We start from the raw sequence: 26,042 nt of genomic DNA, 5'->3' as shown, positions 1-26,042 counted from the left end.
CTGCCAGTTTATTATTAGTGCAACTGGCTACAAACCAGCTGACTGATGTCAGTCTCGTAATAAAGAATGACAAAGCTGAACAAGGGTCCCATGAGACACTGAAGAAGGAGGATCAAACACAATTGTAAATCTGTGCAAGAGACTACAAGTTCTCTGGCAAAAGTTTTACTGCTTTTTGTAGCACTACTTATTCAACAGGTTTTCTTTCTCAGGTGTGTGCATGTTGCATTGTTCTCTCTTTTGTTATTTGCTTGTTTGGATTTTTTTAATATCTCATGTAGTAGAGTACATGATTATTCTCATTTAATGTGAGTACATAACTCTCAATTTAACATAACTCATACCCCACAAGGCAGAGCATCCCTAATTATTTGCTGTGTTGCCAACTGCAATCTTAGGTTTACATCTCGCACTTATGTAAGTGAATCGTAATTGTGAAGAAAAGCCATGTTTTCTAAGGCTGCAATGGCAATTTTTCCAGCTATTGTGTGCACAGGAATGTGGCTGCACACACCCAGAGATCTCCAGACTTCAGTAAAGCTTAAAGATCCTGTCAGCTGCAGAACAAGAAACTAAGCATTAGTATAAAAATCAACCATGTCCTTCCCTCATCTTTCAGTAGCTCTGTTCTCAACTTAGCCTTGTCTCATTCTGTAACTGCTTTTTAAGAGTGGTGTTGTAGAAGAGTCATTGCAAAAAAACAGACAATTGCAAAAAGTGAATCTAGATTATTTTAGACAAGACTAAAACAGATGTAATCTGGTTCTCCTGGACTTTTTAACACTAGGTTTAAAAAGATAGCAGATTTAGATTGCTCTTCATTACTGTGTCAAATTTTTATTGCCCTGCCATTCAGGATAGGTTCCTGGAAGGAGAGTTATATCCCCAAGAGTAAGGTTTGTGGAAACCGTCATTGCTAAAAAATGAATTGTGATCTAGCCAGCAAGAACGCTTTAGAGAAGGCAGTGCTGTAGAAAATGTCGTAAAGAGTTATTCACCTCAATCTGAGTTGCAGGGACATGGCATGTCACTGTTCTCATTATAGCCAGGAAAAGCTGTTGAGTTTTTCATATTTACATCTAAAGTCTGTTCAGGGATCAAGCTGTACTCATCTGAGCTGTCTCTGGGATCCAGTACAACATACTCTGCAAATCTGTGTATCTCCACAAAAGACATGTGGACTTCTGCATTAAAAAAAAAAAAAAAAAAAAGTGTTCTGAAGAAAATTTTGAGTCTCAACAACTGTTTTAATCTCATTTTCCATTGCCTGACCTGTATCTTTACTGTCATCTCTGCTACTTTGCTGGTGATAAAAAGTTTCCAACCTTCAGGCAATATGAATATGTAAAGTATTCCAGCAGATTCAAATACCATCTTTCCTCAGTGCAAATCTACAACGGTGGTTTTCCAGCACACATTAAGCAACACCTAACCTCTGAAAAATTCATTCTATTTCAGCAGACAAGTAATGTGCTCTGGGAAAAATTCAAGCTTGACTCTTTCAAGCCAGACTATCAATTCAATTAAATTGTCTTTAGGATACGATTTCTTATTTCCAGATTTCCACATGGTATGAAACAGTCACATTTACAGAGGGCAAAGGTTTTACTAGGAAGGCACATAATGCCTCATGATGTCTTTTGTTCAAGGAAGCCACCAGCACATTAAAAGGAAAGGAAAAAAACAAAGAGGCTTTTGATATTCTTTCTTCATATTTGTGATGGCATGTAATGATTAGAGAAGGCCCAAAATTCCTCATTGCAGTCTGGTTTCTTAGGTTTCAGTTTCAACAGATTTGGATTTGACCATTTCAGCCCAAGCTCAGTGCTGCTAATTCTTTCTTACTAACCAATTCCTCTTGTTCATTTACAAGCTGTGGTATACATAGACAGGTCGAGATTTCCCCCAGGCTGAAATGCTTCCCTTTAACATTAAGACCCAGGATAGAAAAAAGAAGGGAACAGAAAGGAATCCCCATGGAGGATTACTCCAGGGCTTGTGGAATAGGCAAGTTACCTTGCTCCCTAACAACAGTGAATCCCTGCATGTCTGTATGAGTAAGGCCGGTACTTACAATTCTCTATACTTTACCTTCCTTCTCACCTCTCCCCATGGTTTCCCATGCCTCCAAGTGCTTGTCAAACACACAGTGCAAAGAGGATCCACAGGAAAGGTCACATAACATTAAGACACAATATGATTGTATTAGGTACTGAAAGAAAAACATGTATAGAATAATGCTCCCTTACAGCTTCCTGCTCTCTTTCCTTAACTTAAGAGTCCAGCTCCCCAGAGCTAAATGTTAGTTCAACTGAAAATTGTTGTAACCAATTTGAAGGGCACAGAAATGTAGAAGGTAAGTGCCCATCTTTATACATGGTCATCAGGTCAGAGATGAATTAGACTCTGCCATCTGCAAGAGGATACTGATGGCTACCAGGAGTTGGGACAGTTGGTTTACATCTGTTTGTAACGGCAGAAGCTCCAGCAGCACAGTGGTCGCCTAACTCTGAACTGAGGCAGTAGTTCAATACTGACTCAGAGGGAAGTGTGCCAGCAGCACCACTGAATGTACATTATATATATTACAGCAGGAAATTTGGACAGCAACTTGTTCTAACACTGTTTTGGAAGTGCATGAGTCACTGTGTTTCTGGAATCTGAACCTTTCTCAGCATGTTTTTGTGCTAGATACCCTGTCATGCTGTTTGAGAAAGCCTGAAGGACCGATCCTGAGTTAGTTTATCCCAGATCTTCATATTGGAATACTCTAATCCATCTCTGTCATTTTTCCTCCTGTTTCCAAAAAGAACAGAACGCAATCCATTATTTTGTTCCATTGTGAAATATTATTTAAACCACTTTTGTAATTGACACTAATCTCCTCCTTTATTAGAGCAACGCATTGAACGCTTTACCTCAGCTGTTGCACTCACTGACTTCTCTGATGCTTTCAGATGAGGCTCCCCCATTTCTTCACACCACAGTGCATACAGTATTCCTTCACTGTTCTATTTAAAAATGTTTCTTGCAAGACTAAACACTAACAACACTGATAGAATCACATATGTGCTCTGCAGTAACTGAGCATGCCAGGGGATGCCTCTGCATTTCCTTTGACTCCTTTCTGCTCCCACTGACTGTCTCCAGAGCTGCACAGCTGCAAGCTTAGGATTCAGGTTCCACTTCACTGATGTCCCTCCCTCTAACAAATGTCATAATTTGTCTACAACACCTTGGGTTTTTTCCTACTCCTTACACTAAAATCTAGTGCTGAACTGAATAACAATTAAAATAGTTTTATTTAATCTCATAAATGCACGCAAGCACACACAGATGCGCGCACACACTTTTTAATGAGACATTTAAATACAGGTGTATTCAAAATTATCAAAGTGCAAGAAAAATCAACACCATGGTTGTGCTAGAAGCTGGCTGCAGAGGAAAGGGAAGCTTCTCATTTTGCAGTTGCATGTGCTGGATTGAGCATTTGAGCAAACAAGTCACAGCAAAAATGAGTGAGATTAAAGTGAGGCACTTGGGAAGGGTCAGGGCTGAAGTCTTACGGCTCTGTGACAGCGTGCATCCTCAGTCTGATTCACAAAGTCTTTGATGCCTAACAGGTTTTTTTTAGATAACAGCACTTAAGCATATTCACAATGTCTGTGACCCAACCCTGCAGGCATCTACAGTCATCCCTGGAGTCACAGGAGTGCTCAGAGCCTACCTCACAGGTGAGAGCAAGACAAATGAAAAAACTGGGGTTCTTCAGTCTTTGTCACCTGTTGATCTTGGTCGAGCACACCTAACTGTCCCTTGAAACACAGCCAGGAAGCAGACGGATTATGTCCTGCTCGTGTCTGGCAGTAAAAGCTCTCAGCTGGCAGATGGGAGATTTGGGAAGCTGAGTTCCCTCTTTAACATGTGTGGAGCAGACTTGCAGCAAAAGCTACAGTCTATCAGAGATTTTCCTCATCACCAGCCTTACAGCACTATTTCTCTCAGTTATCTTTAAATGTGATAAAGGAAAGCAGGTTCTTTACCATATAGAGTTGATGTCTGATTCTTAAACAGGTCTGGGGGTTTTTAATTTTATAAAAGTAGGGGGTTTTTTTTTTAAACAAGGGTAGCACAGAGGACTTGATAGAAAACAAACCATGCCGTAGATATATTTAGCAGACGTAATATTAATATTGCATTGTATGACACACGTCACTTATCAGGGTCTAACATGTTTTATTGACCTGCCTTTATCTGCCTGTACCATATCACCTCCCACTTCTGTTTATAGCTTTCCTCTTAGTTTTTATTCTAGAAGCAGAGAAACACAGTGGTGAAACCGGCACTCAGAATTTATGTGTCACCTATTCAGTGTTCCAAAATTTTTTTAAGACTGCATGTAACTGGGCAATAAAAAGCGTGCTCAGTCCCAGGTACCTCTGCCAACCTGCTGTCACTGCTCCAATATGTTAATTTATCACACGCTTCATGGGCTCTTAAGCAAAACAAAGATCAGGTTCATGATAAATTACTGCAGCACATACACTCTGCCAACTGCTGAGTTTGGGATGGGATACTCCCCATTTACCTATTTTTAGCAACTGCATGGCCTTTTTATGCCTCTTAATTGCTTTAGTCATACAAAGTACGTACGCAGTGAGCAGATTTTTCTCTATTGATTTATGCAAAGATTTTATGATGAGGCTGCTGTGCTTTCGTATTTGTTCTAGAAAACAAATACTGCACAAGATACCTGTCACACTGGCTTTTTATACTTGTATGGATCTGCATGATTTGTGTGTGTTCTGTAAGGTGCTGTTTATAGGAGGAACCATTCCAGCTGTTCACTGCTGACGTTGATGCACTGGTACCTTAATGAAATAACTTGGGTTTGCATTTGAAAGCTAGCAACTGTGCTTATCCTAAGTATTGCAGAGTAAGAACTCTTATCTAAGCCTGATAATAGGTTATTATCTGTGAATTTTATAATAATAATAGCATTAGAGAAAGGAACAAACTAAATCTGTGCCCTGGATCTATACCCATGGCAGTAGTATCTGAGTCCCTTGTCACTTCTGTGCAGTTTATCTTCACAGTACATACCTGCAGTACAGCAGTGCTATCTTTCCCACCTGGCAGAAGGGAGTGAACAAGGCCAGGGTGTACTAATGTACATGGCTTGCATTCCCACTCAAGCCCAAGCTCCTTGAAAGCCCACACCACCTGTTTGTTGACGTGCTGACGCAAGCTCATGTGTGCACCAGGAAGGGAAACTCAACAATACTGCAATGCCTTTTGTACCTGAAAACGAACCTGTCTGTCCCAGACACCACCACTTCACCTTATGGCATTGCACATTCAAGTCCTCACTCCTCTGACATGGCTAAAAAAATAGGGATCTAGCTAGAGGGACATAAGCAATTCAACCAGGGCTCCCTGGAAATGTGGGGGAGTGCTCATACCTCAACAACTACCCTCTTCTTCCTCACTTCTGGCTAATACAAAGCACAGCAAAGATCAGCATTATGTTATCCAGTAGTCTTGGGAAGGTGATAATTTGGGGGCATCATTCCAAGTTTGTTTTGTTGGGTTTTTTTTCACAACATCTGTAGGTATGAATTTCTTCAGTATGTTTGTGTTCCCTTCCCTTGAGTGCTTTCAAAGGCTGAAAAGTTAAAATAACATAGAGTGGGCTTAGTGCAGTGCACCACACATTGTTTCTATCATGTGAGAATTGCTTAACTGCAGCACACTTCAGCAGCACAATTTATTACAAACCTTGGAAGTCATTTCAGGAGCCCAAGGACCTCATGGACCTTGGACCAAGTTTCAGCAAACTGCTCAGATGTGCAGTCATTAGGCAGATGTCTGGAAACGTGTTCTTGCACATTTATCTGCTAATGCAAACATCCCAATGCAAGCATTAACACTTAAGAGCATTATGTGGATTTTAAACAATCCCTGGAAGAGTTGGGTCCCATAAAAGTTATTCTGACAGATAAAATCCTTCTCCTCTCCTTTGCCAAGTGCTTGCTCTGACTACAGGAGCCAGAGCACATCAAGTGAGACTCCTGCCTGCTTCCACTGCTTCTGGTGCTCCAGACACAACATCCCTGCCCAGTGCTGACTTCACTCTTATTTTTATTGTTATTATTCTAGTTGGGAAAGAAGCAGCAACGTGGAAGGGAGAGATAAAACAGTAGATAAGAGGATATTTTTATGCTTTCATCTGCACAGATGACTCATATGGGACAGGTTTATTTCTCGTCTCTCTCTGGATTAATGCCTCACGGAGAACAGCAACAAAATTAAGGCTCTTTTTGCTGCTGTGGAAAATAATACTTTCTTTCATCCTACTCTGTGAGGTCTTTGAGGCAATGACTGTGAGTGTGTACAGCACATAGCACAATTGGCTCAAATCTTACTGGGGCCTCTCAGTATTAGTGTAATAAAAGTAAATACCAAGTGGTCAGGGTTTAATTATAATCTGGACATGCTGTGCTCTGGCAGTGGATTACAGGAGCCGTTGACTTGTACCTTAAGGCACTGAATCTACTGTTGGCACAAGGGTGAATCCATGTAAAGGGACAAGACAGCAAAGTGAAATCCCACGTTTCCTGCTCAGCGTGTAGGACACAACCTAAGAGGAAGTGATTTTAGTTAGAACTGGAGCGGCTGGAGCAGCTCCAGCTGTGGCTGTTTGTGTTCAACTCTGTTGACTGTTTCAGGGAGTCAGATACTATTTTACAGTAGATGGAGAGGCAGAAGTTTTCATTAGATAATGATTTTATTAAGACCCAAATCCTCACATAATTCTTTCAAAAGGAATGATGCAATTAATGTTGCAATTATCTGTTGATTTTTTTCTCCTCCACCCTTAATTTACTTTTTAGCAGGCACTGACCATGATCATGCTCTGTGAAGAATAATTCAAAACTGCAAGAAATAAATGTGTTCCACAATCAATACTGAAGTGTATTTCTTTTTGCCTTATTTGATTCTGCCAGCTTGAGGGTTTTGGTGACATTTTTCCTATTTGTATTTCACTTTCAAAGCCCCCTCATAATTTATTTTTGTAGTTGCTATTATTTATGTGCTAGGCTATTGTAATTGCATTATATTAGTGCACAGAGATGTGTCCAAGGTTGAATTTTATCTGATATATTTATAATGTCTTAAGAAAACCACAACAAAATGCTATGAACCTGTGAATAAATACCTTTGGATCTGTGGCACAGATTTGTGGAGTTCAAGCAGAAGCAACATTGACATCTGTAACAGCATAATAGTGTTACTAAAAATGTTGCAAAAGACCCCCTGCAGACATATTTCCATAGCCATTCTGGTTATATTAGCTTGGCCTTAGCTTCAGAGTGTAGTTTTGGATGACTGTGACTTATGAGTATTGCAGTAACATCTGGAGGCTCAACTCACTGTGTTAGGAAACGTACATGGTAAGGGACCATTGCCGTTCTGAAGGCTTTTCAACATAAATGAGCAGGGCATGTGTAACCAAAGGGGCGGCAGTCAGGCGGTTCATTCACCTAGCAGGATCATAAGAATTAGGCCAGGAAAAAAACCTCGGATCTACATCTCACCAAGTCTGTGTGCTTCTGTCTATTCCTGTGCTGTACTTCTGGTGGTACTTAACTGGTATCCAAGCCACCCTGAAGCGGTACATGACTGGAAGCTGCTGCCTCACAATGGTTTCAGTGTAGATTGCTGCCTGTTTAAAGCAGAGAGTGTCCAGGGTGGGACTGCGGCTGCCAAGCAGGGATAAGCAGCAGGAGCACACACCTTAGCTGCTGCACTCTGGATGCACAGCTTTGATCAGCCAGTGAAGCACATGGAGATGTATCTGGAAGAGGTGCAATGACACACATTTTCCTTCAAGCTTATCTTCTATCTGTTGAAGTGGATACATGGATATATGGAACATACATGGAACCAGGCACAGGAGGCTGAGTTGCTACTTTAAGTGTGTGATGGGTCAAAACTGGTTGTCTTTGATACATCACTGGCAAATTCTTCACTCTGCAACTGGTTTACCCTGTTGAAGTTCATCTCTTGCAATTCCTACTGCTGCCAGAGTTACCTCTGTTTTGCTAGCTGGTTTAACTGGAAAGTATGACCAAGAATGGAAGAGAAGGGAAATCGGAAGCCAGAGGACACATATCCTGCAGCCCCTAAGTCACTACAACTTGCAATGATCATAAGAGATCACTCAGCCATGAACATTTAGTGAGTGCCTTTGAGACATTCTTTCTTTCAGAATCTATTATTGCTTCAGAGCAATAACTGTAATTGAAACAAATAATAATATCCAATAAAGAGCAGAGACAGTTTCTTAGCCTGAAGGCCAACTGGCAAAGCATAGCTGATGGCCACACAGCTGCATTTTCTTCCTGGCAAAATAGTATGGCTGCATGCAAAACTGCCATGGAGAATGCTCCCTGTCATGTGCTAGTTAATTCTAAACAACACCATTTCTGAGCTAACACATAAATGGTATGGAGAATCATGTGCCAGAACCCGTTTCGTGTGTGCTGGCCCCACTAAGTTAACTTGTGTAGATGTAGCCTGAAGGATCTTTTCTAGAATATACTGTATGATCTTCTGAGGCTGTATGATACATGCTATTAAATATATATAAACAAAGCTAAATACTTCGGGTTTAATACCTTTTCATTCATTACATGGACATGAATATTAAATCTATGTTATTATGCTGTCTGGTGATGTCTGCTTGACTCTTTATTTTTCCAGCTAATCTTTAGAAATAACCAGTTGTCTTCTCTACTAGAACAGGTCTTGCTTATTCTTGTGGAAATGCTCTTGTAATTTTGACCTAAAACTGGGGGAGCAGAACCCTTCATGGATCTGACCTTGCTGAGGAGCGAAGCTGTGGAGTGCCACGAGGGACAATCTCAAGTCAGCCTGACAGCAGGAGCTGTTTGGTGAATAGACAACACAGTTCAATAGGGATGTGAGAGTGAAGCAGCCAAACAAGTGTCAGCTGTATTTAAAGGAAAAAGAATTAAAGGACAGAAGACAGGAAACTCCTCATGCTTTGTTTATCAGAAATGTAAATGTTCTGTATAGTTCACTGCTCCCTTATTAAAAGCCAAACAAACATAAGATATAGGAGCAAAAGAAATAAAACAACTAAATGTCCAGACCAAACAAAAGAATGGACAAGTGGCTAAGATATTTTGGTGGAATCCAAATTCTGTTTCCTGAAACATTCTGTGCAAGGGTTGTCAGCTGACTTCAGAAGTCCAGGTCTCAACAGTACTTGTAGTGTAGAAGTGTGTGTCATCTTGCAAGGGGCAAATCCCATGCCCTGGACAAATGATGAAAGAGAAGTTCAGGAGGCCCATCTTGGCAGACTTTCCTCCCTGGTCCTCTTCTGCAGGTCGTACTGCATGAGTGGAGTTTTGGCAGATAAATTCTAAATAACCACACAAAAGTATTGCAGAGTCTGAATCTGACAATATTATAAACAAGTCTGAACTATTTCATCTCTGCTAACTATTACTAATGTCTTTGGCAGCATTACACAATGGCCATTGCCTGGCTTTGAACATAAGACCTGATTTGGATCAAGTCCGCCCAGCCCAATACCATGCAACAGTGCCCAGCAGCAGATGTTTGGGGGTGTGTGTGTGTGTGTGTGTGTGTAAGAAACAGGGCCTGCAGAATGATCCTTCCCCAGCAGACCTTTCTAAATGTGGGAAATCAGCAGTTGTGATATTTCTTCAACTGCCAGGATCCATTGCTTAACAGCAGGCCTATCCTCTATGAATTTACTTAGTGCCTTTTTGTTCCTTCATAATTTTGTCCCTCACAGCACTCTGAGGCAATAAATTCCACAATATTATAATGTAAAGGAGTCCTATTGTCTGACACCTTATATAGGTTGTCCCTAGTTCTTATCTGATACAAAGTAGTGACTACTTGTTACACATTCAACCTTCTCCACTGTTTTCATGATTTTACAGATCTGCGCGTTATAAAGCCTTTTCCTCTCCCATCATTGGCTTTTCGTGTTGAAAAATCCTATTCTACTTCTGAGGCTGTTGTATACAAGTGCTAAAAATCACGTTTGCCTTCCTTTCAGCATTCTCTGCTTCTACTTACCCATTTTGATGTGGGATTTGCCGGCATTCAGGAATGTGTCATAGTGATACTGGATTAATTGCTCTCTAAGTCTTTCCTAACAGCACTCCCAGCACTAGTTGGCGTGGTGATCTCTCCACCGAGTACCCAGAGGATGGCTTCCCAGAACTGTCCACCGTGACCCTCTCATCCCTTTCCCGAGCGGTAACAGCTCATTCAGAGCTATTGACTCCCATCAAGCTATAGAGGAACAAGCCTGGGAAAGTCCCGTCATTTACTAAAGCTACTGATCTATATGAATGTTAATTGCAATTAAGAGTCCTGTTGGGTCAGTGCTAACTAATTATCATACAAGTCCCACTACAGACTGATGATAAATTTCCTGAGAATTTAATCCTAGTACACACAAAACTTTTAAGCAGGATGGACAAAACACTAAAGATCAGGATTTCTAGAAGAACCCGAAAAAACAGACACGAACGGGGGTTTAACTTGGGCTTGGTGTTCTCTGCTGTTCACTGCTCTCAATTAAACAAACAAAAAGATAAAATTAAAAAAAAAAAAAAAACAAAACCCCAACCAAACCAAACAAAAAACCACAACAAACCAAAACCCAACTAAATAACCATTTTAGGAGAATCTGAATTCTAGAGAGTAATATTAGACTCTTTTAAAATGTAAATGTAATGACAGAATAAAATATAATTTATGAGCTTTGTCTGTTGCCTTCATTTTATTTGGGTCCCAGATCAAAAACATTCTTTAGCACAGATCCTGCTATGCATATGAGTGGATCTGACTGACATCACTGAGTCACTATGATGGTTAAGAATGGTGGACATCCAAGTGCCTTGCTGTGAGGGACAGGTACCAAGCAAAGTCTAGACAGGAAAAATACCACAAAGTCAGAAGATACTACAAAACTCTCACAGTACCAGGAAAAAAATAAGTTTAGAAGCTATGATATTTGTGTAGTACATCTAAAAAAACCCCAGACTTCCAAGTGATGCTGAACGTGATTTCTGCTTGTATTTATAAATGAGCATCCTCCATCCTCCTGGGAACATGCTGCTCCAGGTGGTCTCAAGCACCATCAGTTTGCCATTTCTGCTACTCTGGCCATTGTTGCTGCCACAGACACTTATTATTTGTTAAAGGTGCTTAAGCATGCATGCAGTTTGGTGGTGTGGGGTTTTTTTTCCTCTCTTTAGTTTTACACCAAACATCCTTACATCCTTTTTGTGTGAAATAAGATCATATCTAAAGATGCAGTACCTGTAGTAACAACCCTTGAATAATGTAGCGTTTTGTTAATCTGAGTTGTAATTCAGGCTGAAAGTGCTTGGGTTGGAGTGCTGCCATGGTTAATGCTTGTCCGCCTATGAAGGCCCAGAAAAGCCTTCTGAGAGCCTAGAACAGTGCAGTGCTAACTGAATCCCTCAAACCCTGCGTGCTCAGCTGGGGGTTTTCCAAGTCATCGCAAGCCTGGTGGTGGGAATAATGTTGCAACAGTGAGGCTCCTATCCTTTGTGCAATGGAAAGTTTGGAGAGGAATTGGGTCACTGTTTTCTTTCCTGAATTCTGGCAGAAGATTTCAGAGATGCCTCTTCCCTCAGGCAAGCTACCTCTCAAGGGTAAAACAGAGGTGTAGAAACTGCAAGACAATAAAGCGTGACTAATTTCTCTCCTTGGTGAATGCTGTGCTGCTGCAGCCCAATTTTCAGGTGTTTTTAAGTGTAATCACTATCTTGCTTACATTCTTCTGGGAAGAGATCCATGTAAATTAGCGCAAGCTCTTCCGTCTCTAATTTACTGCACAGGGGTGTGGATCAGGAGAGCTGTTTGCTGTTCAGCCCAAACGAGATTAACATAATGCTTTGGGGTTGAAGAAAGCAATTACAGCAGTTGTGCATGGAATGTTTGCGCTGCTTGTCTTCTGGGTTTTGTAACCATCTTGCAATTTTGGGGATGTTATCTACTCCTGATTTAAGACCTTGTGAACAATCCCCTGCTTTGTGAGGAGCAGAGCAGACAGCACACTTTTCTTTCAGCTGCAGTTCTCACAAAGATAACCCCACTTTTCTTCCTTGCCAGGTTGTGCACCAATTTGTTCCATTACTTTCTGCATTTTAAGACAATACTGGAGCCTCTACCTTCACGAGACCATCCCAGAATACTTGCACAGGAAAACGTGCTCTGTAAATTACTCTGCACTCCTAGAAGTCAAGGGTAGTTTTAATTTCTAGAGCCACCCATTTTGATTTGTAGCTAGGATGCTTCTTAGCTGTTGAGATGAAATCGGGAATCCCGAATGTGCTGCTGTGTAGAGTTTCTTTATATATTCTGCATGGAGCCGCTTTATGTACCTTTTCAGGCAGCATGATTGAAGACGACAGCATATTTAGCAAGGCGCCTCCACCGCCTTGTTTCCCTTGTTGATCTGCCAGTCCTGTTATTCCGCCTTTAGGATACAATACAAAGTGAAGCTGTTTACAGAATTAGAGGGTGAAATACATGAGAAATCGCAGAAGAGTTTATCCGGATGCTTTTGGAGTGGGAAGCGCCACTCCACCAGCAGTTACCTGGAACAAAACACAGATGTGCTCAGTGGTGCGTGTGAGGAGTTTGTGCCCAACAGCGCTAACAACACTGGTGTAAAAAGCTGTCTGTTTTGTGGTAAATGCTGTTAAAATAAAAATGAGGTTACGCAGAAAACATTTTCTTCACGTCGGTCGAGATTTTCTTCCCAAATAAAAGCTTTTAATAAGGAAAAGGATTGTTTTGGACTGGACTGAAACTCAGCTTCTCAGCATTTTTTCAATTTTCCAGCACTTTAGAGGTGGTAACGGCTTTTTCCTAGTCAAAAAAAAAAAATCTCCCCCGCGTCTGCAGCAGAGGACGCCTCCCCGTCTCTGTCGCAGGCAGGCCGGGGCGCCGCGGCGGCGGGAGTCCCCGTGTCCGGCCGGAGCCGGACGCCACCGACAGCCCCCCCGGGTGCTGGTCACCGCGGCAGCCCCTCGGGGGCCCGGGCAGGCCAGGCTCCGCTGCCCCGGCCCGCACCGCCTCAGGGCGGGCCGTGCCGGGCCGTGCCGGCAGGTGGGGGCCCGGCCCTCCCGCCGCGCGCCCGCCGCCCCGCCCCCAGGAGCGGGGGGCGCGGCCCCCCGGCCCGGCGGGGCTCGCGCCGCGGGGGCGGGGCGGGGGGCGGGGCGCCGCGGGGGCGTGCCGCGGCGCCATTGGCCGGCCCGCGCCGCGCCGCGGCGTTGCCGCGCGGCCGCCGGGTGGGGCGTCACGGCGGCGGGCCGGGGCGGTCGGAGGCGCCGCCGCCTGCCCGCCCTCCCCCCCCACCCCGCCCGCCTTATAGCCCCGGTGGGCACCGCAGCGGCGGCAGTAGCGCAGTGCGGGCGGTGGCGGGGCCGCGGGGGGCGGGCGCTGCTGGCTCGGAGCGCAGCGCCTGGCGGCGGCAGAGCCCCTCCGTCCCTCCCTCCTGCCGCCTCCGCTGCGCTCCCGCCCCTCGGGCCGAGCCTGTCACCGCGCTGCGCGAGGAAGCGCGGCCGTAGCCGCCGCGCCCGTCGCCGGCGCTGCCAGGATGTTTGACAGGACGCGGCTGCCCTTCGTGGCGCTGGACGTGGTCTGCGTGGTGCTGGGTAGGTCGGCGAGCCGCGGCGGGGGCGAGGGAAGCCGCCCCGGGGCGCTGCGCAGCGTCCCGCTCCGCTCCCTCGCCGCACGGCACCGGGCTAACCGCATGCTGGCAACTCCCCTCCCCGCGGCGCGAGGCACCACCCCAGCGCGGGTCTTCCTCCAGCCTGCGCCTTCGCTGCGCACATCTGTCGCTTCACCGCTGCCTGCCGCCCCTTCGCTCCCCCGCCTCCCTCCCTCCCTGCTTGCCTGCCTCTCGCCTGCTCCTTCCCTTCGCCGCCGCCCCGCGGAGACGGCGGCGCCGGGCCCTCCCGACCCTCGCCCGGAGGAATCTGGTCACTGCCGTCTCCCCGCCCGCCGGGGCCGCGGGCTGGGAAGGGAAGAGCCCTAGGGGGAGGGGGCTGCTGCCGCTTATCGACTGACATCTGGAACTCCCTCCGCTCTTTGGTGTCCTTACTCCTCCTTCCCTCACCTCTTCTGCCGGCTGGAAGCCGGTTGTGGCGAAAGCCTGTGCTGGGGCAGTGTAGGTGTCGGCAGCCTGGGGTGCTCTTGTTGCCCCGGGTGGGTCGGGCGGCTGCCGCGGCGCGGGCCGGGGTCGCGGGGACGCGCTTCATCGCCGTGCCCGGCCGCGGCGGCGCGACAGGCGTGGTGCAGCGGAGAGGAGGGTCGGTCGCTCTGAGGTCCCAGTTGTGTGCGGTCTCGGGGAAGCTCAGCCGGTACCCTCGATTGCGGCTGAAAGCGAAATGGGGCATTTACTGCAGCGTGGTGTTTGCGTGCCCGTGTCTGTGGGCGGCGGAGAGGGACACGCGTAGGGGCAGGAGCGATGCCTGGGTGCGGGGAACCCTGACAGCCGCAGCACACTGCTACAGCACTGCAGACGCTTCTCTTGGCTCGTCCAGAGAGTGGCTCCTTCCTAGTTTTTCTTTCTTCCGTTTCAGTCTCTAGCTCTGTTGAAACTACATCATGGCCTGTCAATTTGCATTGACTTTCTCCTTTTACATAATGACCCGGTGTAAAGAGTAACAATGTTAGTTACTGATCAGCGAGGGGAGGTTTTACTCTGTAATGAGCAGTGACTCCTCTGGAGCTCTGGGTGTCGAGACCCTGGGAAGTGTCTTCGGTATCAGAAGATGTTCTTCTTGGTCAGTCTTAGGAAGTGTTAGGCAGTTTGCGTCTTAATCAAATGTGATTCAGTAATAAATCTAGTCAATTTCTTGTCCTGTTCAGTGGGGGTGTTCAAACAGACCTGGTTCATGAAGTTTCTCTTGGTTGAAGAAGTTTCTAGCATCAATATGGAGCAACATTTTATCTTGCTAGATGCTTCATGTGGCAACAGTGTGTACCTATAGCTAAATGGTATTGAACAAAATTATGGTAATTTCAGATGCGTTGCTCTGAACAAACGTTACATGAGAGAGCTTCTGGAGAGTGATAGTGGATCCATGTAGTCCAGTAGGAGCAATCTTTACTCAGAAGTTTTTCAAAGCTACACTGTAGCAAGGCTTAATCTTTCATGCTGTCTTTATGGCCCGTAAAACAGTTTTGACTGTCCCGACAATTGTCATTACAAAATCTTTACAATTGCCAAAAGTTTGCACTACACATATACTTTAGTCTGTTTGAGGCATATGTGCATACTCTTAAGTAACCTTGAGAAAAACAAAAGGTATTAAAATGAAGACTATAGGAGGCATATGACTTGAGGGTTATCCAGCTAAAAGAATGAGGGTTTCCCCTTGCTCCTGCCCCAAGTTACTACCTGGGGGGTGGATTCTTGACCTTGCCCTGCAGTGTAGTATCAATTTGCACACCTTCCCCTGCCCCCCTCTGTGTAGCATTTGCATCACAGATGCCCTAATCTGATCCCTCAGTGTGCTGGAGGTTGACAGAATTTATATTTTCCCTGGTCTTGTTTAGTATTAGTAGGAAGAAAAATGCAGGCAGTGTGTAACATGAAATCTTTGACAGCTGTAACTTCAAACACATGGAGTTACAGGTTTCAGTGAAACTAGCTGAGACAAAAATATGTAAGAATGGGAAAGATACTGCATATAGAACCAGATTATCTTCCTCTTCCTGGCTCCAATGTGACTGAGACAGACCCTTAGAAGAATTATCTTAAACCTGTGTATCTAATGGGGTAATCTGATTTTTTTTTACTGTAAGAAGAATAGTTCTTGCTGATTGTGGATTCTTATTCTAACTTGCTTTTCCCCTGCCCACCCACCCCCCCCCTCCCCCCTTGCACTTTGGTATCTGCTCAGATGGCTAAGGTAACTGCCTAGATAAAGTGACTTGCAGGTATTGATAACCTGATACCTAGCAGCTCCACTAAAGAGACCACGAAGCCTCCAAGAGTAAACTTTAACTGTGTCATACTGAAAGTTTAAAACTATGTAGACTAGCTTCAGCTGATGACTGAACTCTCAAACTTTGTGTGGTAGCCCACTCTACAAAAAGGGCTACCATTAGCATACCATGATTCCCAAGGTAGCTCTTACTGTCATTTGGTACAGAGCTTGACTTTTTTCTCTTCCATGTCCTGTCCTCACCTTCCCCATAATAAGTGAAGATGAGGAAGAAAAATTAATTTCATTGTCTAAGCAATGTTTGACAGAAACCTAAGGATATCACTTTAACTTACAGTGACCTGATATATCCATAAACTCACCACAGTGGAATTGGATGACTCTGACTGTGTATGTCTGACTTACTTGCTCCCTTTTTAGTCAAACCATTCTTTGTGCAGGTTCAGCTTTCCCAACACAAATTTTCCAAAGGGGAAGGAAGGGAAAGATCTACTGTGATTTTTTTTTTGTGTGATTTAAATGACTTTTTTGAAAGGTCTGACAAGTGCCCCAGATGGAGGAGAGGTAGGTAAGACACTAAGATCAAGAGCAAGCAGGCAGCACAGGAGGGAGCAACGTCTTCCCCCTTTATGTGGCATTAAACTGTCAGATGTGTTTCGTTGCCTGAAACTTAAGTCTAAGGTTGTTCTTAACTGGCCTTAAGGAAACTCCCTCCCTCATCTACCTTTCTACCCAGTAAGAGAGAGAGTTCAGGGAAAGCAGTCTTTGGTGCACTGAGAAAATAAATGAAAGCTCTCCTTTCTTATCGGGATGATAATTCTTTCCTAAATGATACTAGAAAGAAAAAACTGCAGATTTCTGTGGTATATGTCCTTAAATAGTCTGACAAGGCTGTATCTGCATTCTGTGAGTGCGTGCTGATCTGCCGTGCTGTGTGTGCATGCAGCATGTTGTGCGCAGCTCTGCAGTGCTGCAGGCAACAGCTCCCTTACTCTGTGCAGTCCAGTAGTCAGTGGTCAATTGCTTCTGTCACTGGAGAGCATGAGCTGCCTGGACTGCAAGGTTTCCTTCTCCTGCATACTTTTGTTACTTGTCCCTCCTTGTTTTTCTGACAGAGACATTTTATATATCATGACACAGACATGTAAATGGAATGGCATTACTAGACAATAGTAAAACCATTTTTGCTGATACTGAGACTTGATTCATATGGTTTATTATACTTTCATTTTGTCATACAAAAAATAACAGCTTATTAGAGTAACTTAATTAGCTTGTAACAGCTATCTTCATTAGGCACTATACATATAGTCTATTCCACTTTTATAGGTCTATTATCTGACTGCAAATCAGGCTCCTTCATTAAAGCAGGTAAACAACACTTAAAGAACAAAGTTGGGAAACCATGGTAATATTCCTGTAATCAGTACAACTACTAAATGCATTTACCTTTAGACCAAACTCTCACGAAGACTAAGTCAGATAAAGTTCTGCAGAGGTGACTAGAGCAATAAGGAAACCATTCTCTGTGATGTCAGACTCTAGGACAACTTGCAGTGCAACAGAACTGTGTTTTAGTCCCTTGCCTGACAACACAATTACTGACAAACTCTATTGTAAGTACTTAGGGAGTGTACTTGTCAATATGTGATTGCTGCTGTAATGCAAGAATACATACAACCTAAGATTAGAAAAATTGATGTCTTCCAAAGAATTTGGCTCTTCACAGTTCTGATCCAATCTTCTGCCATATGATGGAAATAGTAAAGGATTACTTAGTTAAATTTGAAACTGCTGTAGTATCTAATTCTATTCGGTGCATGTGTAGGGATTTCTTTTGCTTTTTTTTTCCTCCCCATGTCCTATCCTGTGCTGGTTCAAGAAGCCAACTAAAAACTTGCCTATTACCAGCCATTCTCTAGCATTAGGGCTATCTGCTACTTGAGTGTTGAGGCACCTTAAGTTGCAAGCAGTGCCTGTGGGGGGAAAAAAGGAGTTTGGTAGGTGGATGGTGGTGGGGAAGGTGACACTGTGGCAGTCTTATTTATCTTTTTTTATTATGACACTACTTCTGAGTAAGGGAAGGAGAATTTCTAGTCTTCCAAACAGAAGAACATGTCAGCTAACCCAGAAATGCAAATTGCTTACATAACTTTTAAAGTGTACTATTTAAAGACTACTGGAGTGTTGCGTGATACAATATGCTAAATGGCAGATGCATGTGTGTAGGACAGGTGAGTTTGATTTTGCAGTGACTTCTGGGATGAGATGGCTAGACCACTCTGCACACCCTCTACAATGTTTTTGCATTAGGTGCCATTCTTCCCTTTTGGGAGTGTTTACTCTTGCTGTCACTGAAGGCAGCTGTTTTTATGATGATTAAGGTATTGCTGTTCAGTCAAGGAGGGCCTCCTTCTATGTGGGTTAGCACTTCTTGATTGCCCTAGTTCAAATAAAACCTCCTCCCTTATTACTTGTGACTCACTGACATATGTGTCACCATGCTTATTTTTCATGTCATGTGGATGCTAAATCTTTTTTCTAGTGTGTGAATACCTCAAGCTGTAACAGGCTCAGGTGAAAGAGCATCTTGTCTTCAGATGATGCTGTCCACCAGGTACCAGGATATGATACCCATTAAGTTGACTCTGAGTTCATTGGAAACATGGCTGTGACCTAAACCATGGAAAATCTTCCCTCTCCCACTGTGCTTTCTCAAAACACATGAGACCAAATAGTCTGGTTGTGACATTGTCCCTTGTTACTGTTCTTGGCAAGTCACTTTTTACTTTCCCCCACATAAAGAAAGATTCTCTACCCAGAGATGCTCTCTGTCTTGCTTGGTAGCCTACAGAAAAGCTTCAGGTTAGAACTCAAATAGTTAATGAGCACTACTCAAAGTCAGCAATTGGGTTCTTGCGCTGGCAGGTATTGCTTTTAAAGTGTATCTTGTATTCTGGCTAACCCCAGCCTCAAAAAAAGTTGTTCTTGCACTAGTTTTTTACAGCAATGAGTAAATCCTAATTCACCTTCTAGTGCCTTCCCAAGAGACATATCTTGAACTCAGCTCTATACTCTTTCCTCTTGGCATAATAGAGGAAGTTGCTTGTCAGCAGTGAGGTTCCTTACAAGTTGCTTGAGTCCTGGTGACTTTTTAACCTTAAACAGACAGAAGGGCTCTTGCAGCATGCTTATGTGAGGGTGGTGACCTTTGTTTAGGAGAATGGGAGGGAAAGGGCTTCTGACACACTTTCTGTAGAAAATGAAGTGCCACACTACAGCTAAATAATATAGTTTATCTCTCATAGTTGAAGAGGTCCTGCCTCACCTTTGTAGCTGCTTGGGTGCTTGTTGAGCCTGTGCTGAGCTGATTCAGCACACTGCCCTGGTTTCAAGGAGTTGGATAGCATGAACTTGTACTGACTAAAAGCAGCTTGGTTTCAAACCTGCACAATCACAGCCCTGGTGGGGGAGGAAGTAAAGAGTTGACAGCTGGTTGCCTGCTATGCGTAGTTTTATGCAGGAGCACTGTTGCTCTGACCAGATGCTGATAACAGGATAAAGCTGTGTTAGTCCTCTATCTGTGACTGTGTTAGAACCACAGAAGTGTGTGGCAGGAACAGGTGACCTAAGTCTGTAAGGAAGGTACCTGATGGTGAGAGGTAACTTGAGCTTTGTAGTCTTCCAAGTGACTTGGATTTATTCCTGACAACTGATAATTCTCTTTCCAGAATTAGTCCAGGAGAATTAAAACAAACTCACCTTGGGGGAAAAAAAAGAAAAAGTGCTGAACAGAATAACATAGAACCTTATTGGCAAGATATGCCACCCACAGAAGTACAACTTCAGAGAAGTCATTGGTATGGGCTTGTTTATTGCTGTATCTGCTCAGGGCTTGGTTCTTTTTTTTTTATCCCACAAAGGAAGCTCTTCCTTTTGGGGGTTTAATCAGGTAAAACAGTTGTCTGAAGACAACTGAAAAATCCACAAACACTACACATTCAGATAATGGATGATTAGCAAGTGACTAGTTATAGCCCAGTTTTGTGACAAAATCAAAACCATTTAAAGCTGTCCTGAAGAAGCAAGGTTTCCTTAAGATACTTTCTTAGACTGTTTTGTTGGAACAATGTAATTGTTGCTACGTCAGGAAATACTATTAATCAGTTTGGCTGCAGCAATAGACTTTAGTCCCACCTGTGAGTAGACCCACAAGCATTTTTTTCAGCCAGAGTAGTGTAGTCTGGCATGTAGAAACTGTCCCTTATATTAAGTATCTTCAGCTCACCTATTCTTGTTTAACAATTGACTACTAATTAGTTGACCCAGTTTCTGGGAGGAATTTTCCTTTCCAAGTTGAGGCTGATCTCAGAGGCACAGAACTAAACTGCCTATTGATAAACTTGCATTGTGTCTTTCAAACTACCTTTGACATATTCCTCTGCTACACTAATTCTAGCACAGTCAGGTCCAGTCTAGATTTAAAATCAAGGCTGCTTGTTCATACAGAAGCCAAAAATAGACCAAAGTAAGCTTCTTCAGCAGAATATGATACAGAAAAGTAATGTTGAAACTGTCTGCTGTAATTACCAAACACTCCTTCTGTTATCACATTGAGTTGCAGTACCTGAAACAACCAGCAAAATATCAGTAGGCTGGTTTTACAGTGTCACAGACTTTGCTGATTCATCTTTAAAAAAGCTGTAACCAAGAAGCAGTCTGATGCAGAAGTGTGTTAAGGCACTTTAGTTTTATTTGTATTGTACTTCCAACACAGTTTTGGCATCTCCTATTCATGTGGTATCTTGATATTTGGCAACAGGAAAATAACTTTTTAATTTTAAATTTAAAAAGGCAAGTATGTTAGATCAGGGCATCCATCTTGTATTGTCTATAAACCCTGATTCTACTAAATGGAACCAAAGGTATGCAGGAGCCCTATCAATATAGCCTTATTTTTGTGACGCTGCTGAAACGATGAATCTTTCTCGACTTTGCTTACCTTAGGCTGCCGTTGCTAAGCATGCAGCTTTCAGAGAGACCACATAGGGGTTGTTTGATCTTGTAAGGTAGCTTCAAGACGTTAGCTAGTCATCTCTGATATAGAAGGAGGGTCATAGGATTTTGTTATCTGATCCCTCTCCTAGGGAAGGAGGAAGCTGTACCCAACAGGTATTTTGCTCAGTTTTTCCCTTAAATCTAGAAGGGATTATGTATCAAATTTCAGCATCTCAGGTAGCTTCTGACTCTCTTAGAATAAGGTGGAATTTTCCCCTCAAATTCATCTTAGTGTATTTTTGTCCTGTTATTGCAGACCTGCAGATTACTGTAAATCTGTTCTGACTGAGACTTAGATGGCTGAATTACTGAGATTTAACAGTAGGTGCAATATTCTCTGAAACTGGAGTGCTGGGATGGTAAGGCACATACATGTATCTAAGCTTATCTACCTTATTTTAAGGTATCTGAGGGGCAATGGACTATGCTTACCTTAAGATGAAGGGACTGGTTTGGAAGCTAGTGGTGGAGAGACATGAGAGGATAAACTTCTAGTTTTAACCAGGGAACTTTCTGATGTGCAGCAAGCTAATGGGGAGCATGTATGGCCCTTAAGGGGTCAAGAGGGCATTTAATGCTGAGATACAGAAGGGAGGCAGTGAGATTGAGCCTGCAAAGAGCTCCCGTCAGGAGCTGTTCTCCATTAAATTCCAAAAGTCATCATCTTAGTCAGTGGCTCCTTTTCTTGGTGTTTCTTGAGTGAGTCCTTTTTGCTGACTCAGGGAAATTACAGCTTCATTTTGTTTTGTTAGGTAAGCCTATGCTGCAGTACTGGTATTCAGCTGAAATACTACAAGCCAGTATGGTGGCTGTGTTTAATGCTAATGGAGATGCTGAGGATGGAAATAAGGTCACTGTTTCTGCTTGCAGACAGTCTCTTATAATTCTTTTCATATCTTCTTGAGTCTTAAGACTACAGTCACTAACACTAGAAAATGAAATCTCCAATCATTAATACATAGAAACTAAGATCAGGAATCTGGTGCTGATAACTTCTACTGAAACTGGAAAGCAACACCTGCTCTGTTATGAGAGTACTAGAAGACTTTCTATGCTGTGGCATTATTCATTATACTCAAGTATCAAGAGCAATGTTTTCTAAATATTTTTACAAATGCTGGTTAAATGAACTTCTCAGGAAGTCTTCAGAATCAGTACAAAACAATTGCTCTGGTAGCTCTAAAATATATAGGGTATTCTCATTTTTCCTTTTAAAATTCTATTTAGGTATAGCTTAATAAAGAGCTTATATTCTCAGAATGTACTGTTAGACACTACAGACTTCAGTGTACCATGAAAAAATGTGGTTCTGATAACTAAAAATACTCCTAAACATGGTGGTATGCAGCAGTGTGTACAGTATAAAATACTGTCCTGGTGGATTACAAGGTAGACAATCTTATGGGAGTTCTGAGTCCCTCTAGCACTGCCTTTGTAAGGCCTGACTTTGTTAAAAGACTGTTTAAACAAAATATTGTTATGCTTGTAAGACTCACTGGAAAAAGGGCATTTACACTACTAACAACTAATTGGCTATTACATTTCTAGAGACTGAATGGTGTTTCAGGTTATGGTGTGTAGCTGTATGTGAAATACTATGAAAGCCTCTTAATGTGCACTCCCACAAAACAAAAGTTAGAACTTCTGGAGTTTACAAGAACACTGGTCTTGCATGACATTCAGAGTTGGTATCACCTGCAGAAAGAAAAATCCCTCCCTGCCTTGCCTACAGCTGACCTTGATAGTTAAGTTTCTCTTGCTGTGTTGTTTTCCCTGTCTGTAAACCCTGTGCTTTAGGTAGGTTGTTTGTAGATAGTGATCTTTGGGGAGCATGCACAGCATATTGTATCTGTGGGCTTCTTAATTCTCTAGACAATACAGTCAAAGCCTTTAACAGTGAATGTAATACTGAGCACATAATGCAAGCAGTGATTAAATATTTATTTATTTTCCCCTAAACAGGAAGGGTTATTGCTTGCTCTGGCTGCAGCCAGCTGGATTCTTCCACACCCCATGAGCTGCACTGCAACACAAGTTGCTGCTGACCTCTCCCGTTCCATTCTTCCCCCTGCCCCCCAGTGTCTTTTAGATGTTTGAGGGTCTAAAATCTTTGCAAGGTCTGTCAGTGATCAGGGCAATTGGCCTCTGCCCCACTAGGTGAACTGCTAATGAGTTCCAGGTGGTTGTCAGTTGCTGGTTTAACTTCAACATTCTCTGCCCCCTGAACAGAGTAGAGCACAGGGCACAGCCTTTGCTTGTGACCTGCAACTGGTTTGGTTCAGCTGAATACTTTCCTCTAAGTAATAGAGCAGGCTAGGATATACTACTGTCTTGTCTCTCTGCATTTTTAATTTTGTATTTGTATTTCTGTAAATGCTCACAGGTGAGACCACTGCATGGGTTTTAGACGAACAGGTACTTAGTGCTTCTAAAAGCCCATTTTTTTCATTGAAATGTAGATATAATGGGGAATACACTTGTCTATGTGAATATTTTCAAACAAATGTTGTGACTTCTTGTCACGGATTGGTAATGTAGATAACTCAACTAGTGCTCTCATGTACTACTAAAGTGTTGAATGTGGAGAAACTGGAATATAATGTAGTTTTCTGCTAGTAAATGAGTGGACTAGCAATTGCACTCTTCTGTTTTGAGGCTGGTCCAGCTCACAGGAAAGTTTCCTTCACTTCCTGCCTTTGCCACCCTTGCCTTGGCTCAACTAGAAGTGTAAGGTATGGTGAGGGAATCATTTACTGAAACTGTCTCAGCTGGACCAGGTTGTTGATCTGACTTCCTGCTAGCTAAATCACAGATAAGTAAACAAATAAAAATGTAAGTACTGTATAGTTGCAAGTAGAATAGTAGCAGAGATTAGAAGGTAGTTTGTACTTTTAAATATGTATATCCTGTTTACTGAAGCCTAGCACAGCTTCTGGTGTTACCAGAACAATGTGCTGGTGTTAGATACTATTTTTGCATTCCTTTGGGTAGAAAAGTAAGATAAAGTCCTTTAAAGTGGCTAGGAGGTGAGTTGTGGACTCTACCCACTCATCTCAAATACTGAAAATAAATACTGTATTGACTCGTGTACATCTGTCACCCCTAGAGACTTTCTTAATTTTTTAACCTCTTCTTCCTCTTGATACCTTCTGTCTAAGAGGTGTTGATTGTTTGTCTTGACCACTTGTGAAAAAAATTTTCAGCACATCTGCTTTTCTGCAAAGAACGGTCTCTTACAGATGCTCCCAAACTCTCCAGCAGTGCTGACCTGTTTCTTTAAATCTCGCATCCTTCTTACCCCAGACTGCACACTGCAAAAGCAAAGCAAATATGGTTGTCCTGTCTGAAAATAAAAGCAGAAATACCTGTGTAAGAGTGGGAGAACTTAAATTCTATCTTGCCCTCAGTAGTAATTACCAGCTGCATATGTTCTGCTCAGAATGATGGCTTTTATCTGTGGGGTTGAAAGCATTGTCTTTCTAATAAGCATCTAAGCTGTGAGAAGTACCTTTTCATTAAATGAGCAGCCTTCAGCTGAATACCTGATCAGTTTTGAGACTGTTATTTGATGTGTTTTATAGCGATTATTTCTGATACAGCCAGAATTCCTGTTTGACACTCCCCGACTTAACTGTAAGTTGTGGATTTCTTTACAAAAGTTGACTTTGTCAGTCCAAGCGCAGAATGTGTTGATCCTATTCTTCAGGATAAGTGTAGAGAAACATAAGTTCTCAGTCTCATGTTAGTCTGGTATAGTTTCTCTTAATTAGCACTTGTGAGCTCAGTACAGCATAAGGAAAAAACTTTGGTTAATAATCAAGCTAGAATATTCTTATTTGCCATCGTCTCCCTTAAGGGCAGCTGTCTTTCTCCTGGTTTCTAGATATTAATTTGTTTAAATAAGAACTTCTGATTGAGGACCAGGTGGAAGTCTTGTGTGTCTTGGAGAACTTGAAACACAATTCAGCACAAGCTCTTAAAGTTTTTCAGAGCTTCACATGAGGATTCAGTCACTTCCACAGATAAGGAGGCCAACTGGGTTAATTAAACGTTTACAAAAAAATACAGTGCATTCCTTTAAACTGTTTAAAGCTGTGGAGGAGGAAGAAACACTGACCAGGAAACAATTTCAGAAGGAGTTTGAGCTGATCTGAGACTGTGGCCAGTCTGTCCTTGTTCTCCTTTCTTCCACACCCTTGGCTATGTGTTCCTTTTATGTCCTTTATACCAGCTCTAACAGTCATGCTGTTGTGTGGGCATGCACTTGTCCTTTCTTTGGACAGGTTGGTGTGAAAAGCTAGTGCTGTGGCAAGGAAGGGGATAGTGATAGATGGCCAGAGGTGGGAGAAAGGCAGGACAGTCTTTGAGCCCAGTGTAGCCAGGTTTTGTGAGCACCACACTTGCTTCTGAACTAGATGGTACAGTATATATAGTTATAAATGGTTATAAACTTCAAGAGTCTTTTTCCTTTCAGGTGTGAAACTAAATGTTAAAATGGAAGACCTAAAACTGTGTGCATAGACTTAATTTAGGAAAATGTTACCCAGTTTTAAGTAGAACACAGACAGTATTTGCAGACCCTAAAGCTACCTTCTTTTGAACAGTATTCTCTTGCTGGTCTTAAATACTTTATGGCAACTGCTGGCTGCAAAAGAGGCTAATTCAGTTATAAATGCTATCATTTTCCCTATTTAGGGAAAAATTATCCCATGCAACTTGCTGGCAAAGCCAAACAGGCACCTGAATATCAGAATCCAGCTCCATATGCCTCTAAATTTAAACACCTAACTAAAGTTCTAAGTGTGATAAAAGCCACAAATCAGAATAATACTACAGTGTTATACACATCGTAAAAAGGTCATAGTTTGGTATCTAGCACTTCCATCTGTAGGGTAAATTGTGGAAATTAAGTGACTTTGT

The 26,042-nt window shown here is 42.9% G+C and overlaps 1 protein-coding gene across 2 annotated transcripts in view; it reads left to right on the top strand.

Moving 5' to 3' along the window:
• Window positions 1-13,393: 13,393 nt before the first annotated feature.
• Window positions 13,394-26,042, top strand: part of PLPP1 (phospholipid phosphatase 1) — a 65,258-nt gene continuing 52,609 nt past the window's right edge. For both annotated transcript variants that reach the window (XM_074932988.1, XM_074932987.1), the window contains exon 1: window positions 13,394-13,763. In XM_074932988.1, coding sequence (XP_074789089.1) covers window positions 13,706-13,763 — 58 coding nt within the window. In that variant the 5' untranslated portion in view covers window positions 13,394-13,705. The remainder of the gene's footprint in view (window positions 13,764-26,042) is intronic.

This window comes from Athene noctua, chromosome Z, assembly GCF_965140245.1.
Source record: "Athene noctua chromosome Z, bAthNoc1.hap1.1, whole genome shotgun sequence".
NCBI lineage: Eukaryota > Metazoa > Chordata > Aves > Strigiformes > Strigidae > Athene > Athene noctua.
Note: the sequence above shows the minus strand (reverse complement) of the source record. Positions and strands in the feature narration are given on the sequence as shown.